We start from the raw sequence: 17553 nt of genomic DNA, 5'->3' as shown, positions 1-17553 counted from the left end.
GTACTTCCTCTTATCAAGTGCATGCTGGGATTGGATACAGCAGGGAGAAGACACTTAAAGTTGTTTATTTTTTGTTTTTTAATCTGATGACAGTCTGTGTAACACTTGCACGTCATCAGAGCCTACTTTAGAAACTCTCTTTTAACTCATCCATCAGGGACTCACTTGTAATAAGCAGTTCTAACTCTTATATTTCAAGCTTTTGTCTTTGATTTATCATTTTCGGCTGAATTTCACAATGCCTCTGCAGTAATTGCTTTGCTTGATGACATTTTGTCTTATTATATATTTTTATACTGGTTTATTTTCTTATCTGCATGTAAGGCACATCCTACATTTATTCTGGAAAAGTACTGTATCAGTTAGACTTTTTCTGTTTACTGTTTGCTGGATTGTCTCATTTATAAATTGACTTAGATATTGGGTGCTTAAAAGCTAAATTCATTGTTATTTTGAAGGGGGCACTTTCAGTGAGCTGGAGATGTTGGTGTTGTTTTACGGTTGTCTTACAGTTAATGTTAACAATGATAACCTTGGTTGTTCTGGCACTCTTTATTACATGCATTTACAGCTCAAAGGGCTTTACAGTTGTTATATCACGTAACTAGCTTCCAACTAACTTGCCAGACAACCAAGTCCTCATGTATCAAGAAATCTTTAAATTGTTGCTGTTTGAGGGTTTTTCCACCTCTTGGTTCTGCTCATCTGTAACACATAAAGCTATTTTTCCAAAGCTGATTGCCTATTTTCATTAAAGTACAAGACCAGATGACCTCGAGCATTACCTGCCCCAGGGCTCATCTGATCTCAAACCAGAGGAAAATGAGGACTTTTTATTTGACAGGAAACAAAACTTGGCTTGAAAACCTCTGTATAAAGAGACTGTAACAGATGGGTGTAGTTTGCTGTGTCAGTGTGTCAGAAGAATTGTCTGAACAGGTTCCTGAGAAGAGAGCGAGAGTGTGAAGTGACTCAGGTGTTGAGATCAAACTGTAGTTGATGTATGGCGGTACCCCACCATCATCACACTGAATCAAATCTTCTTCCTCTTGCTTGAAAAAGTCCTGCCCTCTGAAACAAATCCTGTTTATTGCTCTCTTAAGCTCTTGGCTTTCTTATCCTGAAAAGCCTCTTCTTAGCACACCATCCATTCAGCCTTTTACCTTGTCGCACAAGATGGCTCAATGTGTCACTTTTTTGTCTTTGACACTTTCTTCTTCCTTTGATCATGTCTCTGTTATCTCCCCCAGGTCCGGTAGATATCAGCCTGATGTCCAAATGCGCCCCCTGTCTGGCAGCACCCTGCCAAAACAATGGCACCTGTGTCTCAGATGCTACTGGATCTTACCACTGCACATGTCCATATGGATTCAAGGTGAGACACAAGATTGAAAACAGCCTTACTTCACCACCACACTACAGTGTTTACTCTATGTGGACAAAAGTGTTTGGTTGCACTTAATTATTTGATTCAGGTGTTTCAATCAGGCCCCTTATCTCCAGTGAAGGGAAACCTTTATGCTTCTGCATACCAGGACCTTTTGGACAATGCTATGCTTCCAACAGTTGGGGAAAATCCATTTCTATTCCAACATGACTGTGCCCCAGTGCACAAAGCAAGGATTATAAAGTAATGGTTTGATAAGTTCAGCTTGGAAGAACTTGACCGGCCCGCACAGAGCCCTGACCTCAACTCCATCGAGCACCTTTGGGATGAACTTGAACAGAGATTGCGAGCCAGGCCTTCTCGTCCAACATCAGTGCCTGACCTCATAAATGCTCTGCAGAATGAACGGGCACAAATTCCCACAGAAGCCTTCCAAGAAGAATGGAAGCTTTTATAGCTGTAAAAGTGGACCAACTCCATATTAAAGTATTTGTATGAAATGTCATTACAGTCCCTGTTGGTGTAGTGGTCAGGCGTCCAAATACTTGTGTCCATATAGTGTACAAGAGGATGATTGATATAGGAGTAATAAAACAGAATAACACTTAGGATTATCTCAAGAGTTAGAACAAAAAAAAATTTAATTTCTCTGGCTGTTCAAAATGTATTCATATATTTACACATTCGGTCTTATTCATTTATTTCACAAGGATTTATGTCACACCAGAATTTTTAAAAAGTTCAAGGCAAATGAAGAAAGTTTTAAAAGTGACCTATGGCAACACCACCAAGATGACACAGAGAAGGTAACAAAAGACACTAAAACACCTTAACTATCAAACAAAAAATACCAAAATTTTGTTCTAAGGTATTACAAAGAATTTCTGCACCATATTCTCTCCTCTTATGCTCCATAGTAGCAGCTACCGTCCCCATCATGTACTGTGTAAACCATGTTATGTTTCTTCCCCTGTATTCCTAACCTTGTGAATTATGATATCCAGTTAGCTTGGCAGGAGAAAAAAATGTTACCTCTCCTCTCTGTTTCCTGGAACCATCTGCATGTGTAAAAGCTGTCCTATAGATGGATAATCATGCTGCATAAGCCTGGTGGTATTAACAGTATTATCAGGCTTAGCTCTGGCCTAGCATGCATAATGTATCTACCTGTTCATCAATAGGGAAATGATGAGTGCGGCTGGCTGTGCTGCAGGTATTGACTGTTCAAAAGACAGAGGGAGTACGGATTGTCAAGACCGTCAAGCGTTACTGGGAAGACATGCAGATGTACTGGTGGAGGGCTGATGTACACTGCAGGAGTATGTGAGGAAAATATGTGTGTGTGTGGAGTATTGCAACTGTGTGTACATCTCAGATTATTTACCAGTTTGTCTGAAGGTGTGTGTGGAGATCAGTGGGTTCAGGCCTTTGTGAGTTTGTGTGTGTGCACGCACTTTAAAGATACACTCATGGTCTCATGTACACACACACACACACGCACACGCACACCGTGTAACCCTAATCTCACTTCTAATTAAAACATCACTTGCCAAGGTCACAGACTGGAAAATAAGGGCCGTGTGTATGTGTGTGTTTTAGTGTGTGCAAGTAAATGTCTGTGTGTATGTTTCGTCAAAGCTTTCCACGGGAAATGTGTCAATTAAACTGTGCATGAGGAATCAAAGAAGGAGCAGCAAAGAACAAAGGAAGGGATAGCATGAGGAGATCGAAGGAAAGTCACATTACAGGAGAATGAGATGTACCAGGAATAGGTTTCAAATGTGTGACAGAAAGTCTGAGAGAACGGAACAGTGAGAAAGAAGGAGTGGTGAAAAGAGAGTGACCGAAACATAAACAAATAGCAGCGGTGAAAGAGTAAAGAGAGGAGGAAATAACGAAGATGGATGGCGAGGGAACCCAAGAATAAACGTCCTCCTCTCTGCTTTGATCAGAGGAAGTGGGTGTGTTGGCGGCCAAAGGTTTGGTGGTTTGAAATTAAAACTACAGCCGCAGGGCTCGATGTGAAGAGAGAGTGTGTGTGTGTGTGTGTGTGTGTGTGTGTGTAGAACTTTGATACATGATACAGTTCCTAGTGAAAGCTGTTTATTTAGAAAACAGGTGTGTGGTGGGAAGAGTAATGAATCAAGGCAGACGGCTATATACTGCATACATGTGAATTAGTGCTTACTGTATAGTCTGTATTGTAGGTGTTAGCTGTGTGTGTGTGTGTGTGTGTGTGTGTGTGTGTGTGTGTGTGTGTGTGTGTGTGAGTGTGAGAAGTAAGGAGAAATAAATAGACAGGAATGTAAGCTCTTTGGTAAAGTACAGTGGTTTGTTTAGAAATAGCTGTATTTTTAGATTAACCAACGGGAATAGATTTATTCAACCCTCCGTCTCTCTGCAGGCTATTTTCTTACACCACAGCTAAAATATTCACAGATCTCTGTTCCCAAAGCAGAAAATTGCAATTTAATTACAATTGCAAAAAAATAAAAGGTAACTATCTTAGCTCTGAGGAATGGAGGAAGTGGCCTTTTTTCATGTAGAACCCAAAAACTAACACCTACAACAGCTTTTTATGTCACCATTTTCTAGATCCAAATTTATTAAAAAGGATATTAATGAAACTTTTGAAAAGTGCTAGCAGTGAAGAGGCTTGAAAGCATGGAGCTTATTGTTTCTGTTTGAACAGGGAAATGAACTCTTGATGAAAATATAATGAATAATTCCAACGTTAACTTCTTTGTCTTGTCTGTTCTTTTGTTGTCTCCTCCAGGGTCAAAACTGTGAAGTTCCCATCAATGCCTGCATTAGTTTCCCCTGCTCTAATGGAGGAACCTGCCACATTCAGCCTGGACATGAAGACCACTACAGGTACAACAAATGTGCTGTTATAAACTGATATGAACTGTAATTTTTTTGAGTGTTTTGTGGTTTGCTGTGGCGTTTTGTTCAGTGCAGCTTTTAAAATAAACCAGCAAATATCCTTTTGGATGCATTTCTGCTGTGGTTTTAATATATCGCTTTTAATTGACCCTACTGGCCCTCTATATACCTTTATATATCTTTAAAATGTCACCCTATATCATAAGTCCAAAGAACAGTTAGCCTCATTCTGCTCTGAAAACTACAAACATGAAATGAGTTGACAATCTTGCTGTGCCGGACAACATTAGCATTAGAGATAACAATTCCATTTGACCTCTTGATGTGTTTCCCTGTTGGCCTGCATGTGTGTATGTGTGTGTGTGTCGTGGGTGGTGGGGGTTAAACAGGAAGAGAGGGGACTTTTCTTAGGAAAAACCCCAGTCAGTTAAACGGTTCTGCCCGCTCTGACCTCGTTACTTACTTCATCACCGTCCACATCAGTGTGTCTCACGCTGCGTACAGAAGAATAAAACCTCTACTTGATGGAGATTTTGACATCATTTTCAATGTAGTATGCATATGGGCACACAAATGCAACTGTTGCATCTTTCTTTACTTCAATATCAAGTAGACAATACCACCATTTGACAGTTAATAAACACACAAAATCCAATCCACAGCATGTGTCTAACCAAATGCTGGAGCAAAGCAGTGTAAGAGTCTCATTCTGATTGAAAACATATCCAGCTGAGGGTTAAGTTGTTTGTTTCATGATCAAACTTTAAGAGCCTATATTTAATCATTTCCAAAAATCATTTGATCAACTTTGGAAAAGTACTTGCAAAACACTTCAACTGCTCTTTATGTTTTAAGCGGTGGCATTACACAAGCAGAAATCCAGCATCTGTAACTTTCTCCACTTATTCATTCATCTATATCCATTCAGAGAAAGCGTGCAGTTCCTCTCTTCTTCTTTCCAGGAAGCTCCTGTTTCACATTCACACAGTTTCTCACATTCACACCTGGGAGCTGCCCAACACAATCACAGTTTGACTCCTGGCTGTGGAGCAGCTCCACTGGAGACGTCGGGGGTCAAGAGCCGCTCAGTGGCAGTTGTTGAGGGAGTGAAGGGTCTAGTTGATACAGAATCTCAATCTGGCTTCATACACCTTAGGGCTTCTACTACACTTCTTTTTCTGTCCAAACCGACAGCTTAAAACGTTGTAAGTGCTTTTTAGAAGTCTGAAATAATTCCTCGTCTGTCTATCAAATCAGATCAATCTCTACTGGGTCAAGACTGAAGTAAGAGCGTCCAAACTCACTCTTTAATAAATGCTTAGAGACAAATTGTGCCAATTAATTAGACCATTGAACGAAGTGAGTCAAATTGTCAGTAAGTTTTTAAAGATGTTTAGAAAGAATTTAAACATATTTAAAGAGCCAACAGGGCAGCCTTAATAAAGATACTTTAAAGGAAAAGAACAGTTGCATGTATGTAAGAGTATCCTTATGCCTGCCAGGGTCATCAGTGTCACTCTTTTCGTCCCAGACTGAAGACAAACAGCCATTTTGATTGAAACAATTGTCATAAATACATTAACCAGAATTCCCTCCTTCAGCCCCTTAACAAGGCCTCCGCTCTTTGTAAAGCTTTGATATGCGTCTGGCCTTTAACATCCTGCTTGGTAATACTGTTAGGGCTCTCTTTACCCTTTACAGGTCTTTTCTTAATGTTAGTACCAACATGGGTAGATGCTTTTCTTCCTGTCAGAGACAGAGAGAAAAACAGATGAGTGGAATACCAGACCTCTTTGACATTTTAACATGTTTTATAATCAGTTTGGGATATTCAATAAGTCCAATTAGCCTCGGTTCTAAGTAAGGACCCATTTGTCAAACTGTGTTCTTTAAATGTCAAGTCTAGGATTTGATTAGTCAAACAGTGCTCTCTGACCCTGTCAGTGCTCACAGTGCTCCTCTCATTTGAATTTCTTTATCTTGAGTTTGTCAGGTGAACACTTCATTTTTTTTACTCTGTCTCATAAAGCCTTCATTTTATTTTTCTCCACTCTCTCCTGTTTAATCTTTTTCTTTCCCTCAATCATGCAGACAAATGTGTGCTTGGTTAAGTCAAACAAATTTTAGCAACATTAAAAACTTTAATTCTGTGGAGACAGGTACTCACTGAACAAATAAAAAAAAAAAAACACATCACATTGAAAATTTTCAGCTGCCAAAATACTAATTTAGCGATAGTATAGATACAAATACTGGTCACTGCTAATTGGTCGTAGCTCTGCCCAGTTTTTAGCACATTTTTAGTTACTAGCTAATGTTGCCGTCAGTAGATATACATACTTTTATCACTGGCTGATGGAAACCAGACCAAAGCTTTAACTGAAATGTTTCAGACTTATTTTTAAAGTGAAGATGTTGATATGAACATTGACTGGGACCTATTGCGCTTTTGTGAAGCTATGCGTAGCTAGCTAATTTTCCATATTAAGCTAATGGGTTGTTGTTGATGGCGAGTTTTTGCTTTTGATCCAGTCAAATTTCAAATCACAAGCTAAATTATATAGCTAAAACCTCCAAGAGCCAAAATTAATTTCTTATCTGATATAACTGAAAAAAACTTGACTTTTGCCCTTTTTTTCACCTTCAGGTCTTTGCACTTTTAACTACTTTTAGCCACTAAAGCTAATCTATCACTGATGTAGTGTTTCTAGATATTTTGATCACATACTCATATCAAACTGAATACAGCTGAATCTTCTATGTGCCAGGCATAATTCTTTGAGGTTTATGGTTCATATAGATGTAAATTTTTGCCCATAGCTCCTGCTTTGTCTAGCTCTGCCGCTAGCAGCTAATTTTCAAACACAAGCTAACATGTTACTGTTGATACAGTCAAATGGATTTCTGCAGTTGGCTGATTGAAACCAGTTTACAGCTGAAAGTTAACACACTGAGTGGTATTGTAGATTAAAATCAGTGACAACATAATTCTCCCAGCTTTGTGTAGGTGTTAGCAGTTCCTGCTGGCTGCTAACCTGTTGTCCTTGATGAAAATATATATTGTTTTTGTTTTAATTTCTTCTGATAATGAGCCAATTGAAGCCAGACCACAGCTGAAAAAAATGTATCCTGACTTTAAATTTGGAAGTGATTTGACCCTAATGGAATGTTTATGTTAGACTGCGAGACAGCTGATGTTTGCTAACATGTAAGCCACAACAAATGAATAAACTCATAGTGGCTCATGAGCTTAGCTTGTTTTTAAATCTTTAAGTTGCTTTGAGTGTAGCCTTCTGAAAGCAGCAGACAGAAGGACAGACAGGGTGGGGGGAACCAATGCATGTGATATATTGTGTGGGAAGAAAGGGGAGTGAGATAAGTGTTAGCGTGAGAAGCCTCCGTGAAGCAGCAAAGTTAGATTAGAAGAGTCGGCGTGAGAGTGAAACACAAGGAATCATAAATGAAAAATGAAATAAGTTTTACAGGTGCAAGGGTGTGTGAAGGACAGAGGATACAGTGCTCTATACATAACGCTGTGTTTCTGTGTGTGTGTGTGTGTGTGTGATTCATTTTACCTGCTTGTGCTTAAAGGCCTTCCCCTCGTATAATGTTTAAGAAAGACCTTGCTGCAAAATCTTTTTTTTCCTGTAACTTAACCCGATGAGGTATAAGAGTTGTGAGAGAGGGTAAGAGGGCAAGATGGAGGGGTTGGTTGTTTTATGTTTACTGTAGGTCTTAGTGTGTTTTTGAATGCATTTGATCTCATATTAGGAGTCACCCGGACATAGATATGAAGGGTGGGAAAAGGGGAAACAGAAAAGAGAGTGAGGAAGATAAATGGTAGGGAGTAGACGGAGGAAGCTTTGATTAGTCCTTACCCAGGTGGGCGAAGTTCAACAGAAGTGGCATGAAATTGGAAAAGAAGGTTATCTCAGCATGTTTGGTCTTAGCTCCAGGTGGGTTTTAGAGTTTATACGTTTCTTTCCCAACTTGTTAGAAGATACAAGCTGAAAGAACTCTGACTCCTCGTGTTCATTATTGAAATATTCCCTAACAAGTCAGAAAGAGTTGACATGGATCAAAGCATTGGGTTTAAAAAGAGTACCTGCTTCTCTCTCTGTTATAGTGCAAAACAAGATAGTAAGGGAGGGTTTGTGTGTGGCGGCTATACTTTGTATTCAGAAGGGTCATGTTAAAATTTAATTTCCGCTATAAAATGAGGCATGAAATGGTGTCTCTTGTCAGACCACTAAATACAGATGTGCTGTGGCTCCAGTGGTGTGTAAGAACCAGCACAGGCTGCAAAAAATACACCGCTAGAGTACAGATTTAATTGCTTTTCTTGAAAGTACTTAAAGGAAAAATTTAAAGGGAAGTGAAGTTGAACAGATGATTGATTTGGCTGACTGATTTTATTTCAAGTGTGTGTGCCCAGGTCTGGCCCCATAGACATCTTGTAATACATATTGTGTGTGTGTTTCTCTGTGTGCGTTTGTGTTCGCAGTTGTGTGTGTCCACCAGGATATGAGGGCCCGCGATGTGAAATAAACCCAGATGACTGTGAAGACAACGACTGTGAGAACAACTCCACCTGTGTAGATGGAGTCAACAACTACACCTGCCTCTGTCCACCAAACTACACAGGTACTAAAAGATAAAACTACTTAAAGACATCTGAAGCCACCATTAGAAAGACGTTGAATGTATGTATGTTTATTTGGAAAATAGTCTGTACTTTTATTAAACTCACATGCTGTAGATTTACAGATAAGCAGCTACCACCTTTGACTGGGTCCTATATGAACCCTTTAATTATTTAATTTACAACTGCTAAACAACCAAGAACATCTTAAGTCTATAAATTCTATGATCCCTGAATCCCTCAGTCTTTAACCCCTTACAGACTGGATGGGTCACTAAGCCTGTACACTACCGCCCACACAAATACACACACAAAATCATATTTTCCGCTTTACTGGTGGGTAGATTAATAATGGACAGCCTCTCCTCAGTGACCTGAAACTGCTCCTACAGGAGGGTGAAAGAGCAATCAGAGAGAAGAGACACAGGCAGAGAGAGGGGAAGACTGACAGAGTTGGAAAATGAGGAGTGTGTACTAGAGGGAAAGGGAAAAACAAACATAGCAAGGGAAAAGGGTAAAGAAAAGGGTAAAGAAAGGGTAAAGCAAAGGGCGATAGCAGAGAGAGAGAGAGAGAGAGAGAGAGAGAGAGAGAGAGAGAGAGAGAGAGAGAGAGAGAGAGAGAGAGAGAGAGAGAGGAGCAAAATGAAGTTACTGCTGACCTGGAAGTTAAGTTTTTCTATCTGAGACAGCGTCCTCTAAAACACACACACACACACACACACACACACAAACACAAACACACACACACACACACACACACACACACACACACACACACACACACACACACACACACACACACACACACAGCTGGTCCCCTTTGACACTGGATCCCAGTCAATATACACACACTCACCCGCACCATGTCATTATCGTTGTTGGCATAGAGCAGCCTCTCACACTGCCAGCCACCTTACCACATACAGCTGTTACACACACACACACACACACACACACACACACACACTCACACACACTCACACACACACATACACAGCTGCTCCCATTGGCTCTGAACCTCCACTCAGTGCAGTGAACCGGGACGTAATCATCAGGTGTCACATTAGGAGGACAGTCCTCTGCTAGTCGCTCCGCTTTCTCCAAACTCAGCAACCAGCACTGTCACGTCATATTTGAGCCAGAGGGGGGAAAAATTAAGATTTAAGGTCACAAGAAATCTCAAATGGCTGATGTAAGGTTTCTGCCACTGCAAAACAAGAAGTGTTTAAAAAATTGAACATGAGCCTGGATGTGGTACATTCTGTCTTGTTGGTTAATGGGATACAGTGTCCTGGTGCAATTTTTGACATTTCAGCAAGAGGATGTCAAAAGAGGCAAAAGGTCCGGAGGTCATCAAAGCAACCAGGGTTCATCCTCTGGAGACCATGGATTTCATGAAAATGTAGTCATTAGTTTATTTGTCATGCAGTAAAATATGCAGCTATTAAAGGAGCAGGTCATGAGGAATCATCCTCTTGCCACCATAAATATTCATCTTAGATTTTATAGCTCCGAATTGATGTTTCCCTGTATGTCAGAATCATCCAGCCACCCAGAGCTCTGGTTTTAAGGAAGATAGTTTAACTTTGTCATAACTAAAGATAGTTTTGGGGCCTTTTAAGGGCTTGCTTGCCATTTATCATTCATTTTACATAATTTAATGCAAAGCTATGAAAGTTTAATTTCCCTACAATAATTTGTGGTGGTGGTGTGTAGACATAAAAATAGTCTATTTGAGTGTTTGTGATTTAGAATGCTATTGGAAGCTTATGTTTTTGCCACAGTGTCAACAGGCAAAGGTGAAATATGCTGGACTCCTTACCGTGGCTTAATCTGATACGACGTCTGTGATCAGGTTGTTATTATAGGGTTTTGACCAATGAGAATAAATTATTAAATACAGGCAGGTGATAACATAATTAATACAGATGCCTTTATATTGCGTACAAGAGCAAAAAAGACCATCTGCATGAAAATGTATAATTTATATCTTCTGTTTTTGAAGTTTTAGACCATGCCGCCGGGTAGGTGTCAGATGAAGTGATCAACTGTTCACTGAAGAAACAGTCTTACATACCAAATATTTGCAATGAAAGATACATCAAAAGAAAGCATAATGAGGGTTTCTGTGAAAAATCTAAATATACACAGGTAGACCATGAAGTGGTGACAGGTACAGCTTTTTTCAACGGAGGGGACTAAAATCTCAACTAGATGAAAGTTTCTCACTTTAAACTTTGAAAATGTCTTATCATCAACACATTCATCATCTTCAGTAACCACCTCAATATGGTCTCATTTGTGTGTGGTGGTTATTCAAATGTATCACAGTTTATTTCATTCATAATTTAATGTTTGTATCTTTAACTGAGTGTGTCTGTGAAATAACCGTCCCAGTAGGCATCATGTTAAGATTGGACAACGCCATGCTTCTAAAAGCAACTGGACACAGAGGAGTCTTGGAGACAGACGGGGAGGGAGTGAGGCAGCAGGATTAGATTAAAGCAGGCAGAGAGTGATGGAAATGTGCTTAACCTTTCTCAGTCCCCTATCCCTTCGTACAACCAGCTTCTGCATGCTGTTACACACTCTGTTAACCCTTCTCACCCTTTGAACATGAGTGTGTGTGTGTGTGTGAGTACATCCAGAGACCGTGGCCACTGTTACACAGCCTATTAACCCCTCTCTATCAGCTCTGAGAAAAAGCTGATAATGCTATTTCCTCAGTGTGGGTTTTTGTGTGTGTTCATGAGGGCCTCTGCGGCAGATTATCTGCAGTCTTTGAACAAGAGAGACCCATATAGACATGATAATTTTTGTGCCCTTCTTCTCTTTTTATCCTCTTCACTTTACGACTGTTTTTTGGAGATGAACGAAGGTTAGCACCACTCCTTTGGTCCCATCGTCTTTTTGTTTTCCCTCCTCTATTGAATTTTTATTCAAGAAGGTGGCATGGTGCTATGATCTGGACTCTAAATTTGATTTCTCTTTGTCGCCAGGTGACCTGTGCGAGGAGGTGCTTGACCCTTGTCTCCATGGTTTTGACCCCTGTCAGCACGATTCAAAGTGTGTCCAAGTCGGCCGCAGCTACAGGTGAGTGACAGCTTCGCAGGGGGTCAGCACTTAAAAGGGTCAGAGGTCACATCACTGAAAGTGACAACAAAGTGACAGGAGCAGTGAGGTCAAGAAGTGACTTTTTGGGGGGAACAAGGAGAATCTGACCAGTCATCTCTGCACTGGGATTTGAACTCTTGATGAGAAAAAAACACAACCAGACAGACACAGGCAAACACTAAAACAGAGACAGAAATACTACAAGAAATGACGTTTGTTACATATCATACACTTAATAACTCATACACAAACATGCATAATCATTGAGCCTAAATTATTTTATTTTTCTAATGTGTTCTCTTCTAATAGGATTTTTTTCTTTTCAAAAATTCAACCACTGACTGTATATTAAGATGGACAACACGTCTCTACCTTCTACAGTTTTACAAAAGTGAAGCAAAAATAGCCTGAGTAGTAGTGATTGGCTGACAGAGCTGTGGTATTGACATCACGTCCCCCCTGTTAACCAAAGCACACATTTAATATACTGTTTAAAAAGCCAAGCCCTCTGGTCAGCTCAGTCCACAGCAGAACATATTTTTTAGTCAGTCTGAAGCAGACACTTATTGTTATTGGAGATATACCAGAATTACAGCATCAAATAATTAAGTAAATAAAACTTTTCAGAAAAAAATGAATACTCAGAGAAATCATATTGATAAGAGCTAACTATAATGACAGAAACCATGTTTGAGAAACATTTATTTGACTTGTATTCTTATTTAAAAGTTTGATTCATGTCCCATCTATTTAGCTTTACCACAGCCAGTCAGTAAGGGAGCTCCAAATGTGTTGGCTTCACTTTTGTTAAACCCTCACGTCCTTCACCTCTTTTACATAGTCTGTGTGTTTGACTCAAACATTCAACAGAAGAAACTGAGTTTAACACTAAGTGTAAAGTTTGCTGTCCTGTTCAGGAATTCAATGCAAGAAACACATTGTTACAGGCTGTGGAAGAAAACAGAAAGCTTTCACCTCTGTTTTCAGTAAAACGTTTGCAATCATGAGCTGAGCCCAACATAAACACAGTGATCACATCCATATTTCCATGTCACTCTAGGTGCGAGTGTTTACCCGGATACGTGGGCCAACACTGCGAACAGGACTATAACGACTGCTTGGAGAATAAGTGTCAACACGGAGCGGAGTGTGTGGACGCCGTCAATGGCTATACCTGCGTCTGTAAAGAGGGTTTCAGGTGAGAGCCAAGGAAACACATCAGGGACTTTTCAAATCGCTGAAACAGACACCAACACACTCTGCAGGGCCAGACTGGGAGGAGATACAGATGGCGCTTCATAATCAGACACTTGACTGTCTGGACCCAGTGTGTGTGAGCGTGTGTGAGTGTGTGTGTGTGATACAGCAGATGCAGCTCCATGTGGTTAATTATGGCAGAGACTGTTGGCATGAGGGAAACAAATTTATCACAAGGGACAGAGGGAAACAGAGAAAGAGATGAAGGGAGCAAATAGAAAGAGGACACAGGCAGTAGAAGAAAGACAGAAACTGTGTGGGCAAAAACACTGAATTCAAAGAAAACATTCAGAGTTCAGTAAACAAAAAGCAAAAATAAAAGAACCAACAAATTAGGTTTGCTATGTCCTGCTGATACAAAAAGGTACATTTTCAGGAATTTTACATTCACAACTTTGACAACTCACCCAAAAATTAATGCAAGGAGGGGAAAAAACAGAGCAAGTACCTTACAAGTTTCATCAGAGGAAACAGAGACAACTAATCACCTCATTAAAGCTCCATGAATAACTTATCTTCTGTTTAATCTGCCCCTCCCTCAGCGGCCTGTTCTGTGAGAACCCTCCACCAATGATCTTACTGCAGACCAGCCCCTGCGACCAATCGGATTGCCAGAATGGTGCCCAGTGCCTGGTGGTTGCCGGGGAGCCCGTCTGCCGCTGCATGCCCAGTTTCTACGGCAGCAAATGTGAGAAGATAGCGACTGTGCACTTCCTTGGTCGGGATGGGTACGTGGAGCTGCCAGGCGCTAAGCTCCGACCCACTGCACATATTTCATTACAGGTGAGGTGGACATTTCATCGTCAGTTATGTCCACATGTAAAGGTCTCATAAGCAAGGACCCGGTTTTACAAATGGTTTAATCCAGATAAGAACGATCAGAGCCCAGATAGTTGTTGTAAAGTAATCTGATTGGATTAAAGTTATCAGATCGGATAAGATCTTTGTTAAGTGGTTGATAATAAGATTGTCACAAAAAGATTATTTCAGGAAATAGCTGCCAAGATCAAACATTTCACATTTAATTTACAGACACTTTGAGGGTTGTTTCCAATCCCACGCTAAGTTTTTAACAAAACCAACTGTAGGCATTATCCAGAAATAACAAGATTGGATTACTTGATCTAATCTGATTTTATAATCCTTTTTTCCTTTTGAACGACCCACAAGATTAAATCCAATCCAATAGCTGTAATCGGATCAGATTACTTGAGATCAACTGGGCCCTGAGGTTTTGCAGGTATTTATGGAATAGTTACATTTGATTGTAACAATTCTGCGTTTTCTAGACTAAGACACCCAAGCTTGTAAAGTGTGTCGACCTTTGCGAGTCACATTCTGCTGCACTAAAAGGAAAACATTGTGAAGCAGCTTGAAGTGGAGCTGCGAGCTGCTCGAAATCAAGCCTATAGAGTTCCACGACTTAGTGCCGACAAAGCAAAGTAAACATCTGCTACACCCTCTGTTTCCATCGCACACTGAGCACTCAAGCACACACACCAACACACACCAACACACACACACATCATTCACTATACATTTTGGAGTCTTATCCCAATAGAGACATATTTTCCTCCTATTTGGAATTGAGAGTGCAAGTGGGCGAAAGAGAAACAAGAAATGGTGGGCAGTCTAATTGATATTTACCACCTGTTTGGACCTGTGTGAGCGTTTGTGAATGTGTGTGTGTGTGTAAGTGTTCCTGCCAGGAGCTTTCAATGTCAGTGCCAAGGCTGTTTAAACTCCACCAAGAGGCCCTGACTGAGAGGCAAGAGAGAGAAAATGAAAGAAAAAAAGAATGAAAGGGCCACAGCACTTCATAAATCACTGGATGTTTTTCCTCTTTAACACTTTCCCTCTCTTTTCTGCATCCAAGTTCTCCTTTCACCCTCTTTTCTCCATCTCACTCTCTTCTTCCATTTCTCGTCTTTCTCTTTTGCTGTCTCTCTCTCTCTCTTTACATTCTCCTTATTTTCCTCGTCTTGGTCTGCCTCCATCTCTTCTTTTCTCCAGCAGCTTGTTAGCAGGTGTTGACTTGGCTATGCTCCATTGAAGCCAGAGTGTTAAGTGCTTGGCCCCTTGGCCCCATTTCCACACGCTAGTTAGTTAGTGCTTAGCGGAGACCACGAGCAAGTGTGACATGTCGAGTGTGTGTGAAGAAGCGAGACATGAGTGACCTCGTTCAGGAGCGTGTCTGGAAAAGTGGTTTAACTGTTTGACATAGTACATTATAGGCTAGCATCAACACCTGCAATATCATGTTAGCTTTAAAGTAGCTCAGTACTAAGTGTTTTGGCAGGACAGAGACACCTGACTGTAAATCTTTAGATTTGTAATGCTTAGGCGGACAACAGAAAGGATGTGAAACAGTCATACCTGAACAGATTTCATCATGTATTCATGATTATAAAGAAAGAATATTATTTTTGTATCAACTTCCTGTTAAACTCTCTCTCTCTCTCTCTCTCTCTCTCTCTCTCTCTCTCTCTCTCTCTCTCTCTCTCTCTCTCTCTCTCTCTCTCTCTCTCTCTCTCTCTCTCTCTCTCTCTCTCTCTCTCTCTCCTCAGGTGGCTACAGATAAAGACAATGGCATTCTGTTGTACAAGGAGGACCATGACCCGCTGGCACTGGAGCTCTACCAGGGGCACATCCGACTCATCTACGACATCGCCAACTACCCACCCACCACTGTGTACAGGTAGGCCACACACACAGAAAGTCTCACCTGTAACCAAATTAGATGAAAAATACCACTATTCACCAAATAACATACTGAGTATATTATGCTGAAGGTCAGGTCTACACCTGATCTTGGCTCGTTCGAGTATTAAAACTATTCAAATTCAAATCTTTATTTATTCTCGAAGGAATGAATAAACACACATAACCATTCACAAAACTTTATTATTTTCTTCATTTAAACTTGAAAATCATTGATAGCAAGTCCTCATTTACAATGACGACGAGCATATAAAAGAAACATTAAAATGCTTGACAAGCAAATAAAAGATGTAACCCTAAAAGAATGATGATTAATTAAAAAAAGACATCAATTTAGAGTAATGTTACAACCATTGAAATAATATTACACAAAGTCAGTTAAAACAGGTACAATCACAGGTTAAAAATGTTAAAACTAATGATTTAAAATGATTACAAGAAACCAGTGCATTCATTTTTAAAGTGCTTGGAAGTCAGTTCCATGCAGATGGTGCAAAAACGCAAAAGGCAGATCTACCCAGCTCAGAATGTACTCTGGGAACCTGGAGAGTGAGCCAATCAGTTGATCTGGTGTGTTTTGCTCCAGAGGACCAAACTAGCATTGAAGATAAGTATGATGGTAACATCCCAACATCCAATAGATTCATTAAAACAAATGGTCCGACAAGTCTTAAACCCTGCAAAAGAGCAAAAATATATCATTGTTAAAGTCTGTTGGAGGGTATTCCATGAGTTAGGGGCATCAATGGAGAATGCTGATCTACCAAGTTCAGTGTAAACTCAAGGGGCTTTCAGAATGAGCCAATCAGAAGAGCGAGTTATGTAGGATCCATAATGCCACTCCAACAAGTTTGCAATGTAGGAGGGTAGCTTTCCAGTAAGGGCCTTAAAAATATATAAATACCAGTGTTAGTTTCACCTCTGCTCAAAAAACATTACATTCAAACAATTAAAAACACTACACACTTCACAAACAGTAATATGATATATACATGGGAGAAATGTCAAATACTTGTATTTTGTTCTTAAGAACACTTTACTAGATTCAGCTGATACAGAGATTTGCGGTTGTTAAGGTTCTCATAAGATAAGATAAGATAGACTTTATTGATCCCCATTGGGGGAAACTATTTTGTTACAGCAGCTTACAACACGGGACAGGGGAATATAATAATGTACTAACATAGTTAAAAATATAATAACACTAATAATAGTAATGATAAAGGTAAAATAGAATAGAATAGAATAAAATAAAATAGAATAAAATATGGCAACTATTAAAGATGTATACACACTATGTACATTTCTATCTGATAAAAAGATAATAAGGTAAGATTATTTTTAAAAATATATATCAAAAAGCTCCCAACACAAGTATGCAGAAAGATCTGACAAAATTAAAAACTGCTCAGGCTGAAAATGGGTCAAAGATAACAAAAAGGTACACATCAACTTACTTAAAGAGGCAGATTTTGATTGAACACTCACAGAGCTTCAAGGTAGTACAAGGGCACTTAAGGATAGAGGATGCATAATACACACATAC

The 17553-nt window shown here is 39.9% G+C and overlaps 1 protein-coding gene across 2 annotated transcripts in view; it reads left to right on the top strand.

The window, feature by feature from the left end:
• slit3 (slit homolog 3 (Drosophila)) overlaps nucleotides 1-17553 on the top strand; it is a 316661-nt gene that overhangs the window by 280945 nt on the left and 18163 nt on the right. For both annotated transcript variants that reach the window (XM_034690744.1, XM_034690743.1), the window contains 7 exons: nucleotides 1251-1375; nucleotides 4164-4261; nucleotides 8778-8917; nucleotides 11915-12008; nucleotides 13090-13227; nucleotides 13829-14069; nucleotides 15854-15984. In XM_034690744.1, the coding sequence (XP_034546635.1) occupies nucleotides 1251-1375; nucleotides 4164-4261; nucleotides 8778-8917; nucleotides 11915-12008; nucleotides 13090-13227; nucleotides 13829-14069; nucleotides 15854-15984 (967 nt within the window). The remainder of the gene's footprint in view (nucleotides 1-1250; nucleotides 1376-4163; nucleotides 4262-8777; nucleotides 8918-11914; nucleotides 12009-13089; nucleotides 13228-13828; nucleotides 14070-15853; nucleotides 15985-17553) is intronic.

This window comes from Notolabrus celidotus, chromosome 8, assembly GCF_009762535.1.
Source record: "Notolabrus celidotus isolate fNotCel1 chromosome 8, fNotCel1.pri, whole genome shotgun sequence".
Taxonomy (NCBI): Eukaryota; Metazoa; Chordata; class Actinopteri; order Labriformes; family Labridae; genus Notolabrus; species Notolabrus celidotus.
The sequence above is the reverse complement of the archived record's forward strand: the minus strand, read 5'-3'. Positions and strand labels throughout refer to the sequence as shown.